At 39.4% G+C, this 22860-nt stretch overlaps 1 protein-coding gene across 1 annotated transcript; it reads left to right on the top strand.

Moving 5' to 3' along the window:
• The first annotated feature begins 1145 nt into the window (after nucleotides 1–1145).
• Nucleotides 1146–13450, top strand: SUB1 (SUB1 regulator of transcription). The gene is made up of 5 exons (XM_062513358.1): nucleotides 1146–1168; nucleotides 3065–3137; nucleotides 4422–4541; nucleotides 10279–10387; nucleotides 13120–13450. The coding sequence occupies exons 2-5, from the start codon at nucleotides 3066–3068 to the stop codon at nucleotides 13197–13199; spliced, it is 381 nt and encodes a 126-aa protein (XP_062369342.1). The 5' UTR covers nucleotides 1146–1168; nucleotide 3065; the 3' UTR covers nucleotides 13200–13450.
• The last annotated feature ends 9410 nt before the right edge of the window (nucleotides 13451–22860 follow it).

Genomic DNA, 22860 nt, shown 5'->3' with positions numbered 1-22860 from the left:
TCAAGCCCTCCTCAGCAGGATGCTCGGGAAACATCACCGTGTGAACACGCTACGGGGAAAAAAAAAAAAAAAAAAAAAAAAAAAGGCAACATTGTCAGTATATTTTCAAGATTCTTTAATTACTTGAACAACTTTTAAAATGTAGCTGTTTAAAGGAAGCGCTGAGGCAGCTTCAGCCTTTCACGGTGCTTCCGCCCCGCGGTGCCTTGCCCTGATGGGTGCCCTGATGCTCCGTGATGGTCCCCAGCTGCAGAGCCCCTCGGTAAGAGAAGGAAACCCGCGGCACCGGTGGCAGAAGGGGGATTCGGTAGCAGAAGGGGAACCATCGGGGGGATTCCCGAGCGGCGCCCCAGGTGTGGAGAGGCCGTGGTTTCTCTATGCAAAGCCACCGCAGCCGCACCCCGCCTCACGCCTCTGCCCCGGGCGGCATCGAGGAACCGCTGCAGCGAGTAAAAATACCTGCTATTTATGAATTATTGTAGAGCTTTTTCCAGCCGGGAGAAGACTGAGGGGATACTTCAGAGAACCACAGAATTAGTTTGGAAGAGACCTTTGAGAGCACCGAGTCCAACTTAGGACTCAACACCACCACGTCAACCTGACCATGCCATCAAGTACCATGTCCAGTCTTTCCTTAAACATCTCCAGGAACAATGACTCCACCACACCCCTGGGCAGCCCCTTCCAATATCTAATCGTTTATGTGAAGAAATTCTTCCTAATGTCCTAATTCTTCCTAATGTCGATGGCGAGTCAGGGGAGGATTAGGTTGGATACCCCGAAAAGATTGTTTTCACTCAGAAGGTGATTGAGCACTAAAACAGACTAAGCCGGGAAGGTGGCCACTGCACCAAGAAGTGTTCGGACAACGCTCTCAGACAGAGGGCGTGACTCTTGGGGCTTCGAATCAATATCCTCTGTGGACAACTTGTGGACAGCTCTCCGCCAATTTGCGATTTCCTGTGATCCTATAAAATCTCCTTTCCAGGGCTACGATCCCTCCCCCGCCCCTCAGGGGAGGCGGGAACGAGCGACGACGGGGACAAAGGGCCGCGTCCCCTTTAAAGCCGCCCCCCGCCGCCCCACGTGGGCAGCCCGGGGCGGGCGTTCCGAGCCGCGTCAGTTCCGCCTGTGTCGCGCTGCGGAGGAGCCACGCGCGGAGCAGGACGTGAGTGCTGGGTCCCCTCGCGCGCCCCTGCCACGCCGCCATCTTCTCCCGTGTGCCCCTTCCCACGGCCCCACCGCCGCGGCATCTCCCTGTGCGATTCGGGGCAGCCGCGGCCGGGTGGTGCCGAGGCGAGGCTTCCCCTTGTTCCTCGAGTGCCCAGCGGGAGGGATACCCTTCTGTGGAGCGGGAAGAGTGAGCCGACGCTGCCGAGGGGGAGCTGCCATGTTGGGGGGCACAAGAGTGTGATAGAGGGAGAAGATGGCGCCCGGCCGCGCTCCCCCACCCCCGCGCCGGGAGCAGCCCCAGCCCGCCGGCGACCCCTGGCCCCCTGGTTTCCGTGCTGTCCTTTTCCTTCGCCCCGCCACGGATAACGCGCAGTCCCTTTGCTGCCGTCCTGGCCCGGGAAGACTCGGGCGTTCTCGCCCGCCCACCCGCTCGCCCCCATCCTTGTTCGGGCCTCGACTTTTTTCCTCGGGGGGCCACACGAGCCTTGGAAAAGAGGAATAGGGGAGGAAAATGGCGGCTGGGATCCGCCTACCTGGAATTCCCGGCTCGTCTTCCTTTCCTTACCTTTCCCCGCTCTCCCTTGGCACGGCTCATCCCGTCCCCTCGCCGGTGCTGCGGTGTCTCCTCATGATCAGCCTCTACCGGGGGCACCTACCACCCCACATCCCTTTTTCCTCCAGTTTCCGCCCACCTTCCTCCATATTGTGCCTTTCTCCTTCCCATGCGGACCCCGGGGTCATCCCTCAGGACATCGTTTAGGTCGCCGACTCAGTATCATCCATTTGCTTATTTTCCCATTGCCCCATTCCAGCGCTCCTCTTACCTCCATCCTAGAGGGTGTCGTGTGTGCTTCCTCACACCCTGTATCCTGTGTCGTGCTGTAGCTTCCGTCCTTGTGCTACAAGCTGTTACCACCGGTCTTTTCCCTACTTTAGAACCACGTTGGTCCATTAGCATTATTTGGCCTGGTTGTTTTGTTTTGTTCCCCCCCCCCTTCATTTGCATATGTGGGTCTTTCTTTCACTGCCCGTTTTGAAAATGCTGTTACTCCTTTTATTTCCTGAGATACTCTGTAATATTATCTTGGCCTGTGCTAGCTGAGGTTTGTAATGTACCGTTTCAGGGACGCTTAATTTTATTCTGTAAGAACAAATGATCTATGTATTTGTTACAAAGAGTTTCTAGCAGCAGAGAAGATGTGTAACCACTATATCTAACCACATGTTTGCATACCAGGGTGGCATGCAAAGACACCTGGCAGCACGCATTCAAGGAATGCTGAATGTCTGCTTGTCTGGCAAATTAATTAACTCTAGTGACTGATGTGTTGAAGTTGCAGTGAAAATATTGATTGCAGTGCTGTGGCTCTCTATAACTGAGGTATATTTCAGATTATTAGATTATAGGTGGGTGCTTGAGTGTCGTGTGTGACAGTAGTGCAGCATGTTACTTGCAAATCTAACTGGGTGAAGTGCCCATGTCAGAATATAGATATTGCTAGAGTGTTAATGATTCATATTCTTGGATGTAATAGAAAGGATTCAGCTGGAGGGCAGTATTATGCTATGTATTTTACATTGTGAGTTTTGTCATGTCCAGGGATATATGAAAATTGTGAAAAATAGTTCTCCTGTAGACAGTTAGGAGTCAAACCACTGTGCTCCAAACGTATTTTAATGAAGTTGCAGCAAAAAGAGGAAGAGATATAGGAGGGAAGAGTGCTTGATACTGCATCTGCAGTGAGTATTAAAGCTTAAATGAAAAAGCAAGAAAATCTTTAGGAGGGCTTGAAGAAGATGAGCCAGTACAAACAGGTTTGAAGATTGCTTTCCAGCCAAAATGGAATGTCATTCCTTATGTAGTGTTCTCATGTTATTTTTCTTTTCCCAGAATGCCTAAATCAAAGGAACTTGTATCTTCAAGCTCATCTGCCAGTGATTCAGATAGTGAAGTTGACAAAAAGGTGAAAAATATATGCAGTTCATTACTGTATTAACTCTTTTGTTTCAGGCTGGGGTTAAGGAATTAGGTGAGCATTATGTTAAACTTGCTTGTCATTCCATCTGATTTCTTACTCTTTAAGACACTTTCTCTTCCACCCACCCATCTCAGCAACTACAACAACAAAAAGCAACTCACCTTCCAAGTATGGGTGGATTGTGTAATTTTTGCCCTTAAGAAAAGTTTTTTTCTTTAGTTGCACTTTTTTTTCTTCATGCCATTCCATATGATAATCCCAAATTCCCTGTGATTCTTTGCTACTTTGTAGCAAGATTCTGAACACTTCTGTATCAGCTGCCTTGGTGGCAAGAATTTGGATTTGAGAACATGCTTCAATACTGCTGCCATTTTAATGTCTGGATTACTTTTCTATAACAAAAATCTGCACTTGCCCTATGGTCCTTGTGTCAGTTGCTTATCTTGTTTGCATGATTCTTTTCTCTGCTTCATTTTCTTTTATTTGCTGTTACACCATCTGCTGGTTTCTCTCTTAAAAGCTGGGCCAACCTGAATGTTTTTGGGTTGAAAAATTTTAAGATGTCTGTTTGAAATGTATAAATCAAATGTTCCTGTTTCATTTAAATAGTTACTTAAGTTAAAAAGTTTGTATGGATGTACCAATAATTTTGATCAAAATCAGGAAAAATAGTTTATTTATCTTTTTTAAGAAATGCTAGGTGGTAACACAGATACCAAGTCTTTTGATGTAGTACAGTACATGAAGAGGTCTGGATTCCTATTTTTTCATGAGTAGAAATAGTAGCTTTGTAGCGTCTCTGAGTGATCTGTTTTACAGGTAATACTGTCTAAATGCTTGAAAAAGCCACATAATTTATCATGCTGTGGGCAGTGATTAGATGCTATTAAAAAAACAATGGTCTGATAGAGGGACGTGGTTTCCAGATCCTTAATATCTTATTATCTTAATAAAAGTAATTCCAGATTATTTGTTATCTTTTGTATGGTTTCTTGGAGATGTTGCGAACTGTTCTGTACTTTTTGTTCCATACAGTGGAACAAAATAGTTTGAAATATATTTTGATCTGATTAAATTCTCTTTAAAGCCAAAGTATTACTTCACTGAGAACAAAATCAGGCTCATTTTGAAATTTTTAAATTCTAAACAGACATCTTCACACCCTGCAAGAAGGTGATATTGCTTGGTAGTAGGCTGTGACATACAATGTAAACTTCCTGTTGCGTACAGATTGATTGTGGGTCATGCTTTTCTTTGTTTCACTCCAAGGCAAAGCGGAAAAAGCAAGTGACTGCAGAAAAACCTGTAAAGAAACAAAAGACTGGTGAAAGTTCAAAAGGTGCAGCTTCTTCTAAGCAAAGCAGTAACAGAGATGAGAATATGTTTCAGGTAAAATTGATTACTCATAGAGCCTGGTTAAGTTAACATGTTACGTTATATGATGTATAAAATTTATGAGGTGGTAGGGATTTCTTCACAGTGTAGTGCTTGGCCTCCTGAATGCTTGGCCAAAAGGGGAATACGATGCCAGAGCATCTGGCGTTCAGATGAGATGCTCAGGAAAGCTTGGTCAGGCTTCAGTGGAGTAAAAGAATTTGTGTTGTGTCAGTTGATCTAATTCTCATGACTTGATTCCTTGTATCTTTGGGTACTCATTTTGTCAGTAAATGCAGCTGTTACCGTCAGTATACTTTAAATATCAGATCAGATTTGTCTCTACATGAAAGTGTTTTTTTAATTGCAGCTTTTCAAAAAAATGTTCTTGGAAACCAAAATGTGGACTCTTTGTTCCTGTTTAACTAGGTCAAGGACAGCTTGGCCTCCTGTGTTGTGACAGCATCTTGGATTAAGTTTTGTTTGTTCCTTTGTTATGATGCAGGGTTTTATCACTGAACATCCAAAAGGATAGGAACTTGTGGTATTGGCTTTTTTTTTAAGAAGGGGTGAAAGTCCATTTTGCAATAGAAAGATGCATTTGTGAATTCAGGGTATTGCAGTTCCCAGGGTTAGCTAAGGCAGTAGCAGTGTGTGCAGAGAGCTAATACACAGCTCAGAATTAGCTGTTTTGGGGGTGTGGATCAAGATCTATTAAAGGTCTCTGACTAGCTGGCTGGAAAGGAGCTTAAATTCTTGAGACTTTGGTTCTTGAGTTTGTGAAAAGATATGGGAGAAGTGCCTAATGAGATGACCCAAGCACAGAGTAATGTAAATGAAATGGTTCTGGGCTGTAGTCGTGTGAAGTAATAGAGGGGAAAAAAAGTCTGTTCTAGAGGAAAGACCTGCTTAATTGATACTGCCATACAGGGCAGTTATTTTTAATGTCTGAATTCCTACTTTTTCACTTATGTTTAGGAGGAGAGCTTCGCTGAAGGGCTGTGTCTGGACTTCCATATTGAAGGAAGTGTCTAATATTTTTAGTTCTGCTTGGGCTTGCTTTGAACCCTGTAGGAAAAATGAAATGGTGACTTCTACAACTTTTCAAGCGAGCTGCAGATTGAACTCTAAAGAATTAGTGTAACCTTAATGCTATGCTTGTAGTGAATTCAGAAATGCCAGCCTTGGAGAAAACTTTAAAACTTTTAATGTTCCCTGGATGCAAAAACACACCCAGACCCTTTCAAATAAAGCAAAAGTATGTATGCACTGGTTTCTTGAAACCTCTTCAACCTAAGAGAATAAAAAGTTACTAAATACAGACAGTAGAGGACTCAAATTACTCTGATAAGAACAGGGTTCTTCTGATGTGGCATAGAATACAGATCTTTGAGTATCACCTTGACCTAAAATATTAGTATTACGCCATCTGTGCCTGCCTTCGAAGTAATCAGCAATAAAATATTTTTTTAGATTTCTCATTGAATTATGGTGAAGCATTGTCAGTTTTTGTAGTCTATATCAAGTTTTGTGCAACAACTAATATGCAAATGTTGAAGTACAGAAATGAAATTACAGTAGATCTCAGGATACCACCTCTTCTTCCCCCCTATATGGGAGGGCATGCTCATTAATTTTTTAGTTATAGTTTTGTTTGTTCTAGCCTCTTAGTGATACTAGAAACCTTTCTGGAGAGTTTCTCATGACAGTAAAATGATCTCTGATGTGGAAGTGACTTTGTAGTATAGCTTTACAAGAGTGGCTTCAGGTGATGGAAATCAGGCTGTAAAGCTTTCATAGTCACAAGTTCTGTGGTGTCCATGTTGTGTGTGGGAGTGGCTGCAAATGATGTGAAACCAAGAGTGTTCTTGTTCTGCACCCTCAGGCTGTATTATTGAAGCATAGAGATTCTCTTAGTATAGAGCTCATTGTGACTGCTGTTTTCAGAAGTTTCAGCATTTTCATAAATACGTACATGTTATATTTTTGTTTGAGACTGTTGGTGTAATGTATTTTTGCAACTACTTAACAAAGAATAGTGTTACTATAATTAGGAGACAATATGCTTGATATGAGAGACAAGCTGTATTCTGTGTATTTGCATGTCTTGGCCTTATTAGGTTTTGTAGGGAACTCAGTATACTCTGCAGCTTGATGAAGGACTTGTGTGCTGTTAGGTTGCAGAAATTTGTTACTCTCATGTGTGATGTATTACTTGAGGCCCTAAGGACAGGCATTATTTGTGTTAATGTGGAAGGGTTTAGCCTTGATGCGTTGGATTCATGTTTGTGGCTTCAAGCCAACCTGAGCTCTGCTCCATGTGCTTTGGTTAGTTTGACTAATCCTGTCAAATACCTATGCCTGATTTGGATAAGGTTTGTCGGTATTCATTAATAACTACCTAGATCAGAGAACCATATTGCATGATCATACACTTAACTGAAATTGTTACTTCAGAAGTTGTTTCTGTGTTGCCCTGTCTACCTCTCAACCCTTTTTTTTTTTTTTTTTTTTTTTTTTTTTTTTTTTGTTGTTTTCACCCTATTTGGGCTTTGACTTGTGAGAAATAAGTTCTCTGATTTTTCCAGTGTAATTTCCCGGTTACTTTATCATAGGCTCCTCAAAGAAGGTAAACATAGAAATTTATGATGATCTGAAACTCTGATTGGTTTTGCATACTAATTATGAAACTTAGGTGGTCACTGATGCATTTCACAATTCGCTTTGTTGCAGATGTCACTGTTAACAGGAGTCTTGTGCTCCTTACTTATGGTTATTGGCTAGGGAAGAGAGAGGGTTTTTTGCTGTTTATGCTTGTGCTGTGGGTGTACAGTTTAATCCAGAAAAAATGGAGGTAGGGGGAAGGATGAAGGTGCTTGCTAAAACTCACACAGGAAGTCAGTTGCTTATCTCTGAAAGGACCAGAGATACAGTTCAGTGCTTTTTTTTTTCTAAGAAACAGAAACCTGGAAATAATGTGTTTAATGTTTACTGATTTATGTAAATCAATAGAGCAGTGTAATCTAAGGATCTGTACTATTTAATAAAACGTATATGGACTTCTCTGTGAAGGCTGAACTGCACTAAGTACTCAGCTGTAAATCATGATGAATGTAATGGTTTAACCCCAGGCAGCCACTCGGTCACACCTCCGCCACTGGGACTGGGAGAGAATTGGAAGGGTAAAAAGCTGGAAAACTCAAGGCCTGAGATAGAGTTTCATAGGGAAAGCAGAAGCCACACATGCAAGCAAAAACAAACCAAGGAGTTAATTCATCACTTCCCATGGGCAGGCAGGAGTTCAGCCATCTCCAGGAGAGCAGTGCCCATCACATCTAAGTGTCACTTGGGAAGACAAATGTCATCATGCCAAACAAGCTCCCTTCCCTCTTCTTGCCTCTCCTTTATGTCCTGAACATGATGTCATGTGGTCTGGAGAATGGCCTTTGGTCAGCTGGGGTCACCTGTCCTGGCTCTGTCTTGTCCCAGTCTGCCAAGCACCCTCAGCTTCCCTGCCAGCGTGGCAGTCTGAGAAGCAGAAAAGGCCTTGGCTGTGTGTAAGCTCTGCTCTGCAGTAACTGAAGCGTCTGTGTTATCATCAATGTGCTCAGCATAAAGCTAAAATGCAGCCCCATCAGCCAATGTGAAGAAAACTAATTCTTCCCAGAGCAGCAGCCCTTGGAATGTTGCTCTGGTTATAGAGATACAAAAATACCTTCAGTCTCTGAAATGACTCTTAACATAAACAGCAGGTGCATGAAAAAAGAACTGTTCAGAAATGTACCAGAGTTACAGGTAGCTAACTATCATTTTACTTAACTAGTTAAGTATAGATTTTATTTGTGTTTTTCGGTGTACATGTTTGTTGGAACTGTACTTTAGAAGCCTATTTAAAAATTCTTGTAGTGGCAGCTGTTGCATAGAGTTCAGCTAAATACCTGAAATCTAGATGTGATGTGAAATTTTACTTAATTTCAGCATTTACATAGTGAAACACTTTTATCTAAGGTAAACACAAAGTGAATGTGAACTTTGCGTTATTACCTCTCACCTTAATGTAGTTGAATTAAGACATAGTCTTTATTAAACTTGAAAATAACATTCTAAACCCTTTTACTGTACTTGCAGCTGTAATCTGCTATATTGAGTTAATTTTATTTCTTACGATAAATCTGGAATTATTTGTCAAGAGACTAATATTCTTCAATAGCCATGGGAAAAAAAAAAGGTGCTGCAGAGTGCTACTGGTACTGCAGGTGACCTTAAAAGTTACTGGAGCATTAAAGGGTAAAACCAAGAATTGTTGTCCATGTAGGCTATTCAGGATATTCTTTGCCAGGAGTGCAGATGGGCTTGGGCATGGTACCAGGTCTGGCCTGAAAGACCTAAGCTGCCATGACTTTATACTTTCAGCTTTGAGTTTTACATTTGCATTGTAATTTTATCAATTAAAAATACTGTCTTATGAACAGTAATGTCTTAATAATTTTAAGGATTGCTTTGAAGTAGGTCAAGTGCTACAGACTTGAATGATCTAAAATGTCCTAGTTGTTCTCAGATCAATTTTAGATGTCATATAGCACCTGCAGATGAAAAATTTTGTTAAGCAAAGGTAAAGTATACCATGTTTATATATATTTTGTGAAATAAGAGCATATGACTTAAACATCTGTGAATTATTGTAGTTGATTGGAGAGATCTTCAGTTTTCTTGGTCAAACTTCATGCTAGTGGTTTTGGGCCAAAAGCGTAGGGCCCATCCTTAAATTGTATCAAATTGCAACATGTAGAGATAAAGCAAGTTGCAATTGAAAGATATATTTTTTCCTGGTAAAACACTTTTATTTGAAAATAATTTCCTTTAGAATCTGTTCCTTTATTAATATAAAATGTATCCAGAAGTTATATGCAGAATTCAAAGGAATTCTTAGAATTGCAGGAAGTTTTATTTGATGTTTTAATTACCTAGTTTCTGGTTCTCAAATTCACCTTGTTCATGGAATTTATGTAAATAGGTAGTTTATCATATTTGGAAAGAGGTTGAATAAGCCCAAATATGTAGTGTATTGCATAGTTGGTTGTAAGATTCTTCCCTAAGTTTTCTATACTTCAGCCCCCCCCCGAAAAAGGTGCCCACGTAATTCAGTTATGACACTGGTTTGAAAATACAGAATTTCAGAATTTCATACTGTGCTACATGCTGGTAAACTTGTAAGATGTGACTTTTTTTTTTTTAAGACCTAGTGGTATAGTGAGGTACCCATGAGGAATTGGGAGTGGGCACTTCTATCTGTATTTACTGTGTTAAAAAAAAAATAAAAATGCAAGGTATCACATGGGAACATCTAATTTGCTTTCTGTACTTGGGGAGTGGACTAAAGTTTGGGTTTGGGAGTAGGGAGTAACAAACACTCCCTTTATCCTTCTTTGTTTAGGACTGTTGTGAAGAAAGGAATTTTATTTTTCAGAAAACAGTAAATCCATGACTTGCTAGAAGCAAACATGTCAAGAACACAGGTATTTCTATTCTAGGAGATATACTTCTACAGTGAGCATTGCCTGCTCAACAAGTTTTAAGTCATTACTTATTAGCCTGCTGACTACTCTGAATTAAGATTTTAATCTAGGTATTTCTGTGGTGTCTAAAATAAACTGCAGTGTACAGTGTCACATGTCAGAGTCTAATGCTGCTGGGGAAAGTGAATGCTGTAATATGTAAAATACCTAATAGACCCTTATATGTGTTTTGACAGATTGGCAAAATGAGGTATGTCAGTGTTCGGGACTTTAAAGGGAAAGTCTTAATTGATATTAGAGAATATTGGATGGATCAAGAAGGTGAAATGAAGCCTGGCAGAAAAGGTATTGTTCTGCTTCATGTTACTTTGTGTTAAAACTTGGTCTGCACTTTCCAGTAGAACTTCCTATATCATATTTTTCTCCTTTGTTGCTACATGATATTTTTTGAATAGTATTTTTACTTTCTTATGATGTACATTTTTACAAAGGATTAGTTTTCTCTGTAGATTATGGATAAAATCTTAAGTGGGTTTGTTGGCCTGAGTGTTTTCCTAAAGAGATTTTCCATGATTTGTGGAAAGCAAGGTGTCAAATATAAGTAAATTGGGTAGGAGGGTTATATACATGTTTATACCATAGCCTTTTTTTCCTCCGGCCTCAACTGATTAACTTAAACTGATTTTCCTCTTAGGGTTGGATTTCTTATTTCAGATTTAACTGAAAATATTTAATAAGTTTTATAAGATCTTAATTTTGTTAAACCAACAACATCCTTCAGTTTCTACTAAATTGTAGATTAAGACAGCCTAAACATTTAATGTGGATAATTATGAAAAAACATTGTTAAAAATATTTTAGTAGAGGGGAAAGTATCTCAAGTGTCCCAAGTTTGCAATCTGTAGCTCAGCACAAGCCGTTGTACTTCTAAATGCCACTTGCACAGTTGCTTTTTGTGGCAGGGCTTCACTGTGAACCGTTTTCAGAACTTCCACACCTCAAGATGGGGATTGCAGGACAACTGCAATAGTGGTGCTGTGCTTGATGTTATATTGCTTCTCTCTGAAAAGCCTACTTTTTATCCATTTTTATGTAGCATTAGTGAAAGGTAAGCATGAAATCTTCTGTCCTGCAGATTCATAGAACCACAGGATGGTTTGGGTTGGAAGGGACCTTGAAGATCCACTGATTCCACCCCACTCCCTGCCATGGGCAGGGACATCTTCCACTATCACAGGTTGCTCAGAGCCTCATTCCAGCCTGGTCTTGAGCACTTCTAAGGATGGGGCATTGACTGCTTCTCTGGGCAACCTTTGCTGGTGCCTCATCACATTCACAGTAAAGAATTTCTTCCTAATACCCAATCTAAAGTGACCCACTTCTAGTTTGAAGCCATTCCTCTCTGTCCTGTCACTACATGCTGTTGCAAAAGGTCAACCTCAGGTACTGTCAGGCTGCTAAGCTTGAATTTTGAAGAAATTTAATGTGCAGTCATGGTAAGGTTTGTTACATTCTCTTGTTCAGGTGTGTTCAGGGGCATCTCAGTAAACAGTAATTTAGAAAGTTTTCAACATTTCTCAAATAACCACTGAGAATAGCTTTGCATGAACAGGTATACTGGTGCTCTGCAGGAAAATTGCTTGTTTTGGATTTGTTGCTAGTTAATGAAAAAGGGTACTATGACTTCTAAGGACTTCATGTTCTGTGTTTCAAAGTAGAATTCAATAGTATATGCACTTTGAATGACGAAGTAAAACAGGATTTGATGGGTGGGCCAAGTGACAATGACATGATGTAGATAGAGGTGTATAACAGTGCAGCAAAAGTCTGAATTTTGTTATGATAAAAATAATCTGATACAGTATGTGAGTCTTCCTTGATGCACTCATAAGCTGCTCATCTAGCTATCCTGCAAGCAGTATGAGTAGTAAACATTTCGTAATAAAACAAAATTAAACCCAGAAGTTAAAATTGCTGTCAGTGTCTGAAGCAGCAGGTCTGAGTTTTATTTGGTTCATCTGGTCTGTGGTTGAGGGACATCTTCATGTCATTTAATTCCCTAATGATGGTTAGCGCACCTGACTGATTTTCAGATGAAACCTGCACTCCAAAGTCTGGTGGAAGATTACTTAGAGAAGCTCCATGTACATTACTTGCTGCTTAAAATTATGGTGGTGCTCTAACAAGACAGTCTTGATAAAGACTGGGACTCTTGTAGGCTCTAAAAGTGGAATTCAGAGTTTCAGCTGTTTTCAGGTCCTGCTTCACCTTCAGGGAGAAAGCAATGAAGGAAAAGTATCACTGGGAGTGGAGAGGGAGAGTAATTAGTGGAAGAGCTTGACAGGAGAAAGTATTAGAGGACTGGGAGCCTGCACTTTCTGCAGAGTGGGTATAGAAATTTTAGGATAAGAATGAGTAGACCAGAGCACAAATGAAACGTATGCCTATACTCAAGCTTGAGAGAAAGATGAGATCAAATTTAGAACTGAAGTGATGGGTTGTGGGGTCTGAATGATTATGGGATGAATGTCACTAGAAACTATAGAAAACTTGAAGTAAAAAGTAACTTTGGTGTTGGTTTGTGAGTGCTGGTTAGTAATACGGTGTGTCTCTAAAAGGTTACTTATTAGCACTTGTTATTTACAATGCATTAAAAAACAAAAGAGGGGAAAAACCCCCCTGAATTACAGTACTTGAAAAGTGCATAGCAGACCTGTGCATGGGCACAGCTTTTAGGAACTAACAGGAGTACAGATTGTTTCCTACTTACCATGCAGGGCTTTTGTACTGCATTCTGTCAAGGCCAGAATTGTGTTTCACTTCTTGTGTTAAGCCCAGTACTTGTACAAATGTTTGTTACATACATTTGCTTTGTAAACTTGTCTGGAGATAACCTGAAGTTATTGAAGCATTGGAAATGGGTAGTTTCACATTAACTCAGATGATTGTTGAAGTAACTCAAGTATTACTGTTATAACATAGGTTTGGTGTATGAAAGCAGCCTTTATTATAATTGCACAAGATCCTGCACCGCAATTTTATTTATGTCTTAAGTGTTTATTTTTAATGCTTTTCAGGTATTTCTTTAAATCCAGAACAGTGGAACCAGCTGAAGGAACAGATTTCTGATATTGATGATGCAGTAAGAAAACTCTAAAGACAGAGCCATACCAAAACTTATATCATTTAGTTGTATTAAGCAGTCTTTTTACATTGGCTTTAGTTTTCTAAAATATTGTTTTCCAAGCTATTGTATATTTGGATTGCAAAACGATTTGTAAGATGAATACTTTTTTTATGTGCATTAAAAGTGTATTCTGAGTGAGGCTATTTGTGTATACTTTACTAAAAGGAATTGTGTTGCTTTCACCCCATTGTGTAAAATAAACAAACCAAGTAATATGTAAAGCATACTTGTTTATGGCCTTTTGATTGAAGGTGTTTGCTGATAAGGCCACCTAATAGCTTTAGTCATGATTTTAATTTCAGTTTAGTTTACAGTAAATATGAACTTGTTTTCTGAGGGGATTTCTTAAAATGTCTTAGTGTCACTTTTCTTTTTTTTCTATTTTCTTTGGTATTTCCCTGAAGCTTTCTGCTTTAAGACTTGATACAAACAGTGAATACTTGGAAAAACACATTTTTGTAGATAATTTTCAATACTGTATTTGCTAATTTACCCTATTTATTCGGATGTAAGCAGTTTTGAATATGTAACTTTTTTTGCATCACTTGCATGAAGGATTATGCTAAACAATAACACTTGAACACAAAACACCTGCTCTCTCTTCCCATTTTTCTAAAGCTTGCTTGACCTAGAAAATGCAAGTAGCCTTTTTTTTTGGACTTGAGATGCGAGTAAACTTTTACAGTAATAGATGTATACCTCAGAGTAAAATAGTATTTAAAGGCTCCAAATGTGCTTAATAGTTAGTACACTCTTCAAGGTTTGCATTAAATTGATTCTGGAACACATAATAACCAGTTATTCTATAGAAAAGTGGTTTACCTGTCTGCAGGGTTTTTTGTTAATTTGAAGTTACTGCATAAGCAATGATGTTTAAATTGGGCTGTAACACAGGTAAAACAATCAAACAGGGTTAAAACTGCTGCAGCCAAAATGTCTCTGTCATGTTTCTGCCCCATCTATGCTGCTTGCCCAGACCACTGAACTCTAGTTGCTTCCTGTGGCTCACATGTGCACAGCTGGCTTAACTTTGTGCAGAAGGTGCTTAGCATGCACAGGGAGCTTAGGTACATGGCAGTCCATGACCCAGTGAGCTTGGCTGGTCAGCCCCAGTACCTCCCGGACAGAAAAGCCCCGTGGAAGCTCTGTTACACAAGATGCTGCCCTAGAGGAAGGGCTTTGTGGTGACAGTCACAAACAATGGAAGGGAGACGGCAGAATGTGATGGAGAACATGAAGATGTGAGGGACACACCATGGTGGAAGTTAATGGTACAAGATGAAATTTTGCTGGCACAAAATAACTAGAGTGAAGAAATGGAAGCAGAATTGGAGAAGTTCATTTTCTGACATAACTAAGCAAAGCAAGAAGGTAAAACAACTTCATGAAAAAGGACATTTCAAAACTAGTGAATGTCCAGCTTAGGTTTGTGTAGTTTTCCCACTGAATGGGAAATTCCCACTCTAAATTTTGTATAGTTAAACAAGATTTACTGTTGGTTTAATTACAGAACATTTTGATATAGTTGCTTATATTGCAGACATTATTGTAAGTGCCATACACTATACATGTGCTGCAGAGTTTATAATTTGAAGCAAATAAGCACTAAAGGCTGAAGAAGAGAGACTTAATCAAATTAAGTGTGTATTACTTAGTTTTAATATGTCACATATCTTTATCTTTTTAATTTAACCATTGTTGACATATTGCACATAAAATTATGATCTGTTTTTGTATAGCTCAAGAAATCTCTTAAGTTTTTAAGAACTGCTTGAGGGTGAATAAAAGGTTGAAGAGATGTTAGTGGTAGCAGATGTGGTTTTGGGCACAGCATTCTTTTTTGAGTGACTGAAAACATACAGGGCTATTTGGACCAAATAGAACAAATATGAAATAACTGTTAATTTTACAGATGAGTGAGTGAAATAAATTGTTTCAGATCACTGTAGACAGGTTCTAGGTGTTTTTTATTGCAATATATGTAATGTGATTTTGTTCCTTTAAGTCTGAAATTTTGCAACCAGATTTCATGCATTTTTTTTTTACCTCAGAACTTGGAAGTGGCTACTTCAAAGTGCATGGTTATATTAGAGGGAAAATTACTGTGCTAATAGGTCAGTTGTGTTCAGGAAAGTGGGAAATTAAAATCATTTGGGGAGAGTAAGTGAAAAGGTTTAATATAGTGGTAAGTTTTCATGTGGAAATTGATGATAGACATATCCAGAGAAATTAGTATTTGTTAACCACAAAGTCTGAGTTATCAGTAGGTATCAAAAGCGACAAGTCAGTTTCACAAATGAACTCAAAATGGGATGACTTGATCAGGTGACTAATGTGCTTGTAAGATATGCAAGTAACCTTGATAAAAGTGTGACACATTCAGTATTATTTTGAAATAAATGGTAGTGATTTGTACTGTAATCATCTGTAGCTTCTCTCTTTGAGAAGAAAATTCAAATCTTTTTTGAATAAAGATTTTTTTTTTTGCAGACAGTGTTAACCAGGATATGTGTAGAAGTACCCATGGGAGAAAATTGTGCATGTATGATGAGGCTGTCCAATGCAAGATAAAAATCACTGCTCCCTCTCCCATTTAGGTGATGAAAGATACATTTGATTCTTGGTATTTTGCAGGGCATATTAGCAATATGTTTTATAAATTAAGCCTACTGTGGAGCTTAGGGGGAAAAAACACATCAAAGAGCTGCCAAAGTACTGTATGTGTGATAATCAAACTGTCATGTACCATGTTGCTCATGTAGAGATGTTCATATAAAATAAACAAATGCAGTACTAATTTTGGTATTTCTTCTAAAGAAAATGGCCCTGGTTATGTATGTATGTGATCTGTTAGCAAAAAAAAAGTTAATGATTGTAATTCTGGTAACTCAAATGTCTTACTGTTAGCCATGTGGAATGTTCATGTTTTGCTCTGGTGGTGTCCAATATGGAGAGACCACTGGAAATACAAGCCCTTCAACTGTAATTACCTTAATGTTAAAATAAAAAATGGTTAAATGGCATATGTGTTTTAACAATTTCAACACTTGGAAATAAAAAAAGGCTTCTGTTAACATAGTGTTATTTTTAATAGAAATTTAGCTGCACTATAATGTTACGGTGCTTGCTGTTTGTTTCTTGCAGCTGTTGTAATTTGGGAATTAGAAAACTTCATTATCTTATATTTTGTCTGTTTGTGGGTGGGAAACTGATTGTGTAGCCCAGAGGGCTAGAAATTTTTTGCTAGGGTAAAAAGAACTATTGTGTAAATATGGAAACAGCAGTTAGAATCACATTTTCAAACATCAGCTAGGAGGAAAGTGCCTGGTAAGTTGTTACTGTTATGAGTTTGGTTGGTTTTCTTTTTTCAGTGGAGTTTCTCTTCGACTGTAAATGTCAGAGACATTTGTCACAAATTGTCACAGATGAGGTAGAAAAATCTCATGCACTTATTATCATTGGTCAGTTATGTTTGCATAGGCTTCTTCAGGAAGGTTAGTTATTTTTCACGTTCTCCATGTGACTGATCTATAGGGAGTGGATTAATTAGTGGTTTGTAGCCTTGAACCTAACCAACCTTTATTCAAGTAATTTTGCATAGTCTAGTCACAGAAATGGAAGTTAGTCTGGCTCAAATGGAAGAAATGGCATGAGGGGTTGATGCAGGCTTATTATGTCCTCCCTAATTTTCATTCGCTGCCCTCCCACTCCTTATGGGGTTCACCTTTGTGGCTCTGGTGACTGCCTGGAAGAGCTTTCCAACAGCACTCTTTGTCTTGTGGTGAATCAAGGCTGCATGTTCCCTGCTCACAATTACATAGAAGTGTGAAAACATCTGCTGAGGAACTGAAGTAAATCGTCCTTGGCTTAATGATGGTTTATTAGGGAAGCTTGATTATGTGAGCAGGACGTGTCTACCTGTCTTGGGGGTACTTTAAGAGCCTGGCACCTCTGCCCTTGTTATTGCACTTGATTTAAGACAAAATAATTTTCATAAGATCTGCCTAATTTGGTTTTTATTGTACTTCCATTTTGGTTTCAGTGATTTCTTATGCTCCTCATTGATTAGATGTCAAATGAGGTACGGATTGAGGTTGCACTGAGGACTCAGGTTTTTAAGTTACCCGTCAGAAGGAGGTGGGCTCTTAATCCGGAAGGTTAAAGGGGCTTGTTATAGAACTGAAAGTGGGTGCAATTAACAGACTGTTCTAGGAGGTCTCTAGCTGTATTTAATAAGGCTAAATAAGAAAAACATGCCTGCTTGGTCAGCATGCCTAATAGACTGCTGTTAGTTATCTGCATTTACTCCCTTGCGCAGGAATTAATGAGTTGAGAACTGTTGAAGTAAAGAAATGGTAAGATTCTACGTAACCCTGTTACTTATGTTATCTAAAGAAGAGCCATTTCACATCTTAAGAAATTAAATGCTTTCTCTATGATTTCGCTAATAGGCTAGTGTCAGAGTGATTTTTACACTGTTGAAAACGAAGCTCATTTCATCTTAGTTCATCTTAAACCTCAGTTCATCTATTCACAAAAATACCCTCACACCCCAGATCTAGGAGATAGGTGAATGAGGGTATATTAAGAATAAATTTAGAATTGGCATGTCCCTAACATTATTAGCTGGTTTAAAATTGAAGTTAGCAGTAACACTTCGCAGTGTGCTTGTGACATTCATTTTCTCTAACCTTTAAAGGTTTTTGCTAGCTGTTTCAATGTGAAATAGCTTTGCTGTTTCCTCTGCTTTACATTTGCCATCCTGTACTAAGATCTGCAGCTGCTTTTGTTTCCTCTACTATTTGTATTCTGACTGGAAGCGTCCATCTGCCTCTTGGAGCACAGATATATCTGGCTAAAGTCATTCTGTCACAAGACAGGGAATATCTCAAAGATTGTATCTTAGTGGTACTTGGCAGATAGAGCTGCTGTTGCTAAAAAATGCCAAATAATGTGTGTGTGTATATATATATTAGCATTGTGATAAAGTGTGCTTAAAATAGTTGAATTACTCATGCCAACATGTGCACTTCCCAAAGGAAGCAATTTTCTTCATGTTTGGATTATTGTCTGCAGTGAAGGTACTGGACAAATGCCTTTCCTCTGAAGTGATCATGAACAGCTTGGAGAATACCAGTAAGATAGTTCCTGGGGAAAAAGTGATGAGAGCTGTCCCATGGATGTATATTCTTGCCATAAATGAGGGTGATTGTAACTGCAATGGTTTGGTTAATGGAAAGAAATCTTGTTTGCATGGGCTGCCGGAAAAGTTCCTAAAGTGACCTGTAGTACATGAGTATCTTTTATGATGATGAAAAGACTGCCCTCCTGTCCAAAGAAACCTTTGAACCATCTTAATTTGCCATAGGTCTGTTTCTATATAATCCGATTTTTTTTTTTTCTTCAGTGTATGTGGTATAGTCCCCTTTCAGTAGGAGTACAAGTAACCCTGACTGAGTCATTCTTGTGCAGCTGGGGGTGGGGGGGTTGGGAAGGTGTATTACCTTATTTTCACATAGCAATTATTATGTTAATATTTAATAGTAATATGTCTTTCATCTATCCAAACATTTCGTTGAAACAGAATATCTGTGGGTTATCTGTTAAATTGTTTGGGAACAAACATTGTGGTTTGTGGAAAATTTTTGTAAAGAAGTTATCTAAGTATTTCCATCATTCCTATAAATGTGTTCATGCCTTTATGTTTTAATTTTGTGGCACTTTATTTCAGGAAACAACTTTTTTCTATGTGTTCCTTAAGGAGTGATGAAAAATCCTTATTTTTAACATGCTGTAGTTTTGGATTTTGAAAATGAAGTTGCAGAGGTCATGCTTGGATGCATTTTCTATTAGATTACTAGATTGTTATCTGGCTGAGACTATCTGTTTTGTAGTCTGAACAGCTGTTGAAAAGGTCTGTTAAACTACAAGTTTGTGGTAATGCCATGTGAGAAGGTGAGGAGAGGGAAATGCACAGATAAAGAGATAAGTTATTTTTTAGAACCTTTTCAGAACATGATCCAGAAACAGTATGTTTGCATTTTGAAGGCAAAAACTAACCACAAAACCACTAAAAAACATACCAGTTAAATTTGAAACTGCTGTTCAAACACAAGTTCATCAAATGTCCTTTTTATGTAATGTTTTTCAAAAACTTAATAGCAATGTTTGGGATTTTATAAGATAGATATATATATAGATATATCTATTTCATAGATAAACATTTACCAATACAAAATTCTTAAGGCTAATAGAATTTACACCAAGATACATTTTTTAAACTGACTTTGTGGTTTTGACACTTTGAAACAATTACCTTAACTAGATAGGTAAATTTCAGGGAAGCTTTGTGAGGACTATGAAGCTTTCCACAAGTGGAGGGCATGTCCTTGATTTAAATAAGAGACCTGTTAATGGCTTGTGTGGAGGTTTTGGGACAAAGAGGCTGCTGGGTGCTCTGGGCAACGAGTTTGATCTGCTTTAGGTCAGTATCACCTCAAAGCCTTGGTACTGTCAGTCTGATGTATTGAAGGGTACAGTGGAATAGTTTTAAGAATATTTTATGTATTCCACTGAAGTAGAATTTGCATGGATATTTAGCATTATTAATTAAACATTCTTTTTTTTGGTGTGGTTTTGTCTTCAAGAGGATTGAGATTAGCACTTACTCAAGAAATTTCTAATTCTGCAACTGATGGTATAGTTTAGATAATGTCACATTTGTTTTGCATTTGATTTCTACTTGAGTCATTGCTAATGTACTTTCATAGGAATCATTGATAAATACAGCATTTAGGGAGGGTGCAAGGTAGGGCAGTACTTTTCTATTTCCAAACATCTCTTCTTTCATTATGGATTTTTTGAATGCAGGATGTATGGAAAGCATAGAGAAGTGGAAAGATATCACTCATATCACTGCTTTTCGTTTCAGTGTATGCAAGAACTTAATCGAAAACCTTCCCATAAAAGAGCACGACAACCTGTTGGCAAATCTTCCGTAGTGTATGTAATAGTTCAAGAGAAGTGAGATTTTCTTTCTTTTTCCTGGATAAACCTCAATGACTTTTGAATAACTTATAATTGCCCTAACAAACATTCAGACAAACATCTCTATAAGGGGCTACTGAATGGAAGTTTTGTGGTGTCAGCAGTACTGAAGTAGTAAGTTAATGCAGCGGGCGTGTGTACCGGTAGGTGACAGTCTGAGCGGTGCCTTGTCTCAGGCTGATCCTGCTGAGAGCCATGCCAGGCCACATCTCCTCAGGGACCGAGGATCCTGGGCCATGTCTTGTCAGGACATAACAGCAGCAGCCCGAGCTGGGGCCAGACAAAGCTAAAGCTGCCACAGCCACACAGGTGCAAAGTGCCAGGGTGGTGTTTGGCTGCAAGTCTGTCACTTTGCCCTCTAAGTACCTGTGGCCACGTCGAGCTACTGAGCTCTGCTGCTCTCGTGCTGCTGGGCCTGACCTCCCTGGCAGCAGGGATATCTCTCCAGGTCACTCCTCGGGGCTGAGAGACACTCCACCAGTGTCTGATCTCTGCAGTGAGGTAAGGAGTGTTTTACTTTCAGCCTAAAGGTATATTGTGTGCTAGTGACATTTATATATTTATCCATCTATTTATTTATTACAATATCCTCTTACTTATTTACAAGTGTGTTAAATAGTACAGTGTTTTACAGCTTTCTGAATTACTAAGTCATCATTTAGGTCTGTCAAATCACTCATTAATTACCCTTCAATGATCACTTAATCACCATTTGATTACCATTTAATTTCTAGTCGATCATCAATTACTTATCATTTGATCATAATTAAATCATTAATCAAATTATTTTAGTTAACAACTCAACGACTTGATAAATCACCAGTGATACTTAGGTGTCACTCCATGCACTTGGATTTGTTGACTGCTACAGAGCAGAAAAGGTCATTGCAAGTATTTATTGTAGAACTAGACAGCTATTTGTGTATGGCCTATAATAACACTGCATTACTGTGTAGGAGTCCTTCACTCTCAAAGGGTTTCTTTCTTACCTTTTAGAGTCAGCCTCCTCCATATTCCTGTGGAGGATGCTGTTGGGAAGACATTGTAGTCACCTCACAGGGAGTACTGGGTAAGGATGGCAAATAGTTATGAGTAAAGCTAGTTGAGTTCTCTGTACTGCTGGCTGCCAATGGTGCTGAGGCATTTGCAGCACTCAGAAATGAAACATCTGTGGGAGGGCTTTTTTCCACTTCTTGACACATGAATCTTTGGTAAATACTTGGAATTTGGTTGGACAGGGATTTGAGGCATTGTTTTCAAAGTAATGAGTGTTGAAATTAAAAACATTGTCTTAAATAACACCCTCTTACTGTGTTAATGATGGGACTGGGGATTTAGAGAACAGCCCCTGCTAGTGCTTAGGAAAAAGTTCCTGTGTCGATTCCTTGTGTTGAGTTAATTGCCCAATGTTTTGAAGATATATTTTTATCTTGTTATGCAATATGTTAAGACAATGTTCATTGTTCAAGATGTTTAGAATAATATGTCTGCTATGGCTAAGAACTGTGTTTGAGCCTATAGGAAAGCTGCCAGAGCAATGAGATGAAAACCAGCACAGATCACATGGGTAACATAGTGCCTCTCTTGCCTCAGGACTTTGCTATATATGAAAATTAAAATTTTGATGAAGATGGATTGCTACATCTGGACTTCTTGGCTTGTCATCTAATGAGATAGGTTCAACTCATATCTGTTATTCTGGTACAGAAATACAGTATTTTTTGTGACGTGAAGTTTAAATTTGTGTCTTGACTACATGCTGGTTTTCCTGAGTGATTAGTAACCTTGGTATGCTCCTACTCTTTGTGATTATCCTAAACTATCTTGCATTGCTGTCAGCTTTTCAGTGGCAGTTTGCGTACCTCCTGGGATAGCAGAAGCAATGGCACCTGTGAGATCCTGCTCTCTGCTTTGCTACCTGTTCTTTCCAGCACTGCCTGGTACCTGGAAGTAGACACTAGCCCTTCCTCCTGCAAAGTCTGATCTGAAGGGAAACCAGGTGCTGTTGCAAAGTTCAGCAACAGTCTCTTTGGACCTTTCTTGATGGGTAGAAAGTAATGCAATAGGTGTATGGAGTGTATTTCACAGAATCATAGAATGATTTGGGTTGGAAGGAACCTTAAAGATCGCCTAATTCCAACTCCCCTGCCGTGGACAGCTTCCACTAGACCAGGTTGCTCAGACCCCTACCCAGCCTGGCCTTGCACACTTCCAGGGAAGGGGAATCTACAGTTTCTCTGAACAAACCAGTTCCAGTGCCTTACCACTCTCAGAGCAAACAGCTTCTTCCTAATACCTCATCTAAGCCTGCCATCTTTCAGTTTAAAACCACTAAGCCTTGTTCTATCACTTTATGCCCTTGTAGAAAAGTCCTTTTCAGGCTCTCTTGTAGCCCTTTCAGGTACTGTAAGCTGCTATAATGTCTCCCTGCTGCCTTCTTTTTTTCAGCCTGAACCACCCCAGCTCTCTCAGTTGGTCCCCATAGGAGGGGTGCTTCAGCCCTCTTGATCTTCATGTCTTTCCTTTGGACTCCAACAAATCCAAGACCTTCTTATGTTGGGCATCTTAGAGCTGGTGCTGGCAC

This window comes from Cinclus cinclus, chromosome Z, assembly GCF_963662255.1.
Source record: "Cinclus cinclus chromosome Z, bCinCin1.1, whole genome shotgun sequence".
NCBI lineage: Eukaryota > Metazoa > Chordata > Aves > Passeriformes > Cinclidae > Cinclus > Cinclus cinclus.
Note: the sequence above shows the minus strand (reverse complement) of the source record. Positions and strands in the feature narration are given on the sequence as shown.

Coding starts and splice junctions, on each gene's coding strand:
- SUB1 (XM_062513358.1), top strand. CDS start 3,066: ATGCCTAAATCAAAGGAACTTGTATCTTCAAGCTCATCTGCCAGTGAT. Junction 3,138..4,421: donor ATAGTGAAGTTGACAAAAAG/GTGAAAAATATA, acceptor TTTCACTCCAAG/GCAAAGCGGAAAAAGCAAGT. Junction 10,388..13,119: donor AATGAAGCCTGGCAGAAAAG/GTATTGTTCTGC, acceptor AATGCTTTTCAG/GTATTTCTTTAAATCCAGAA.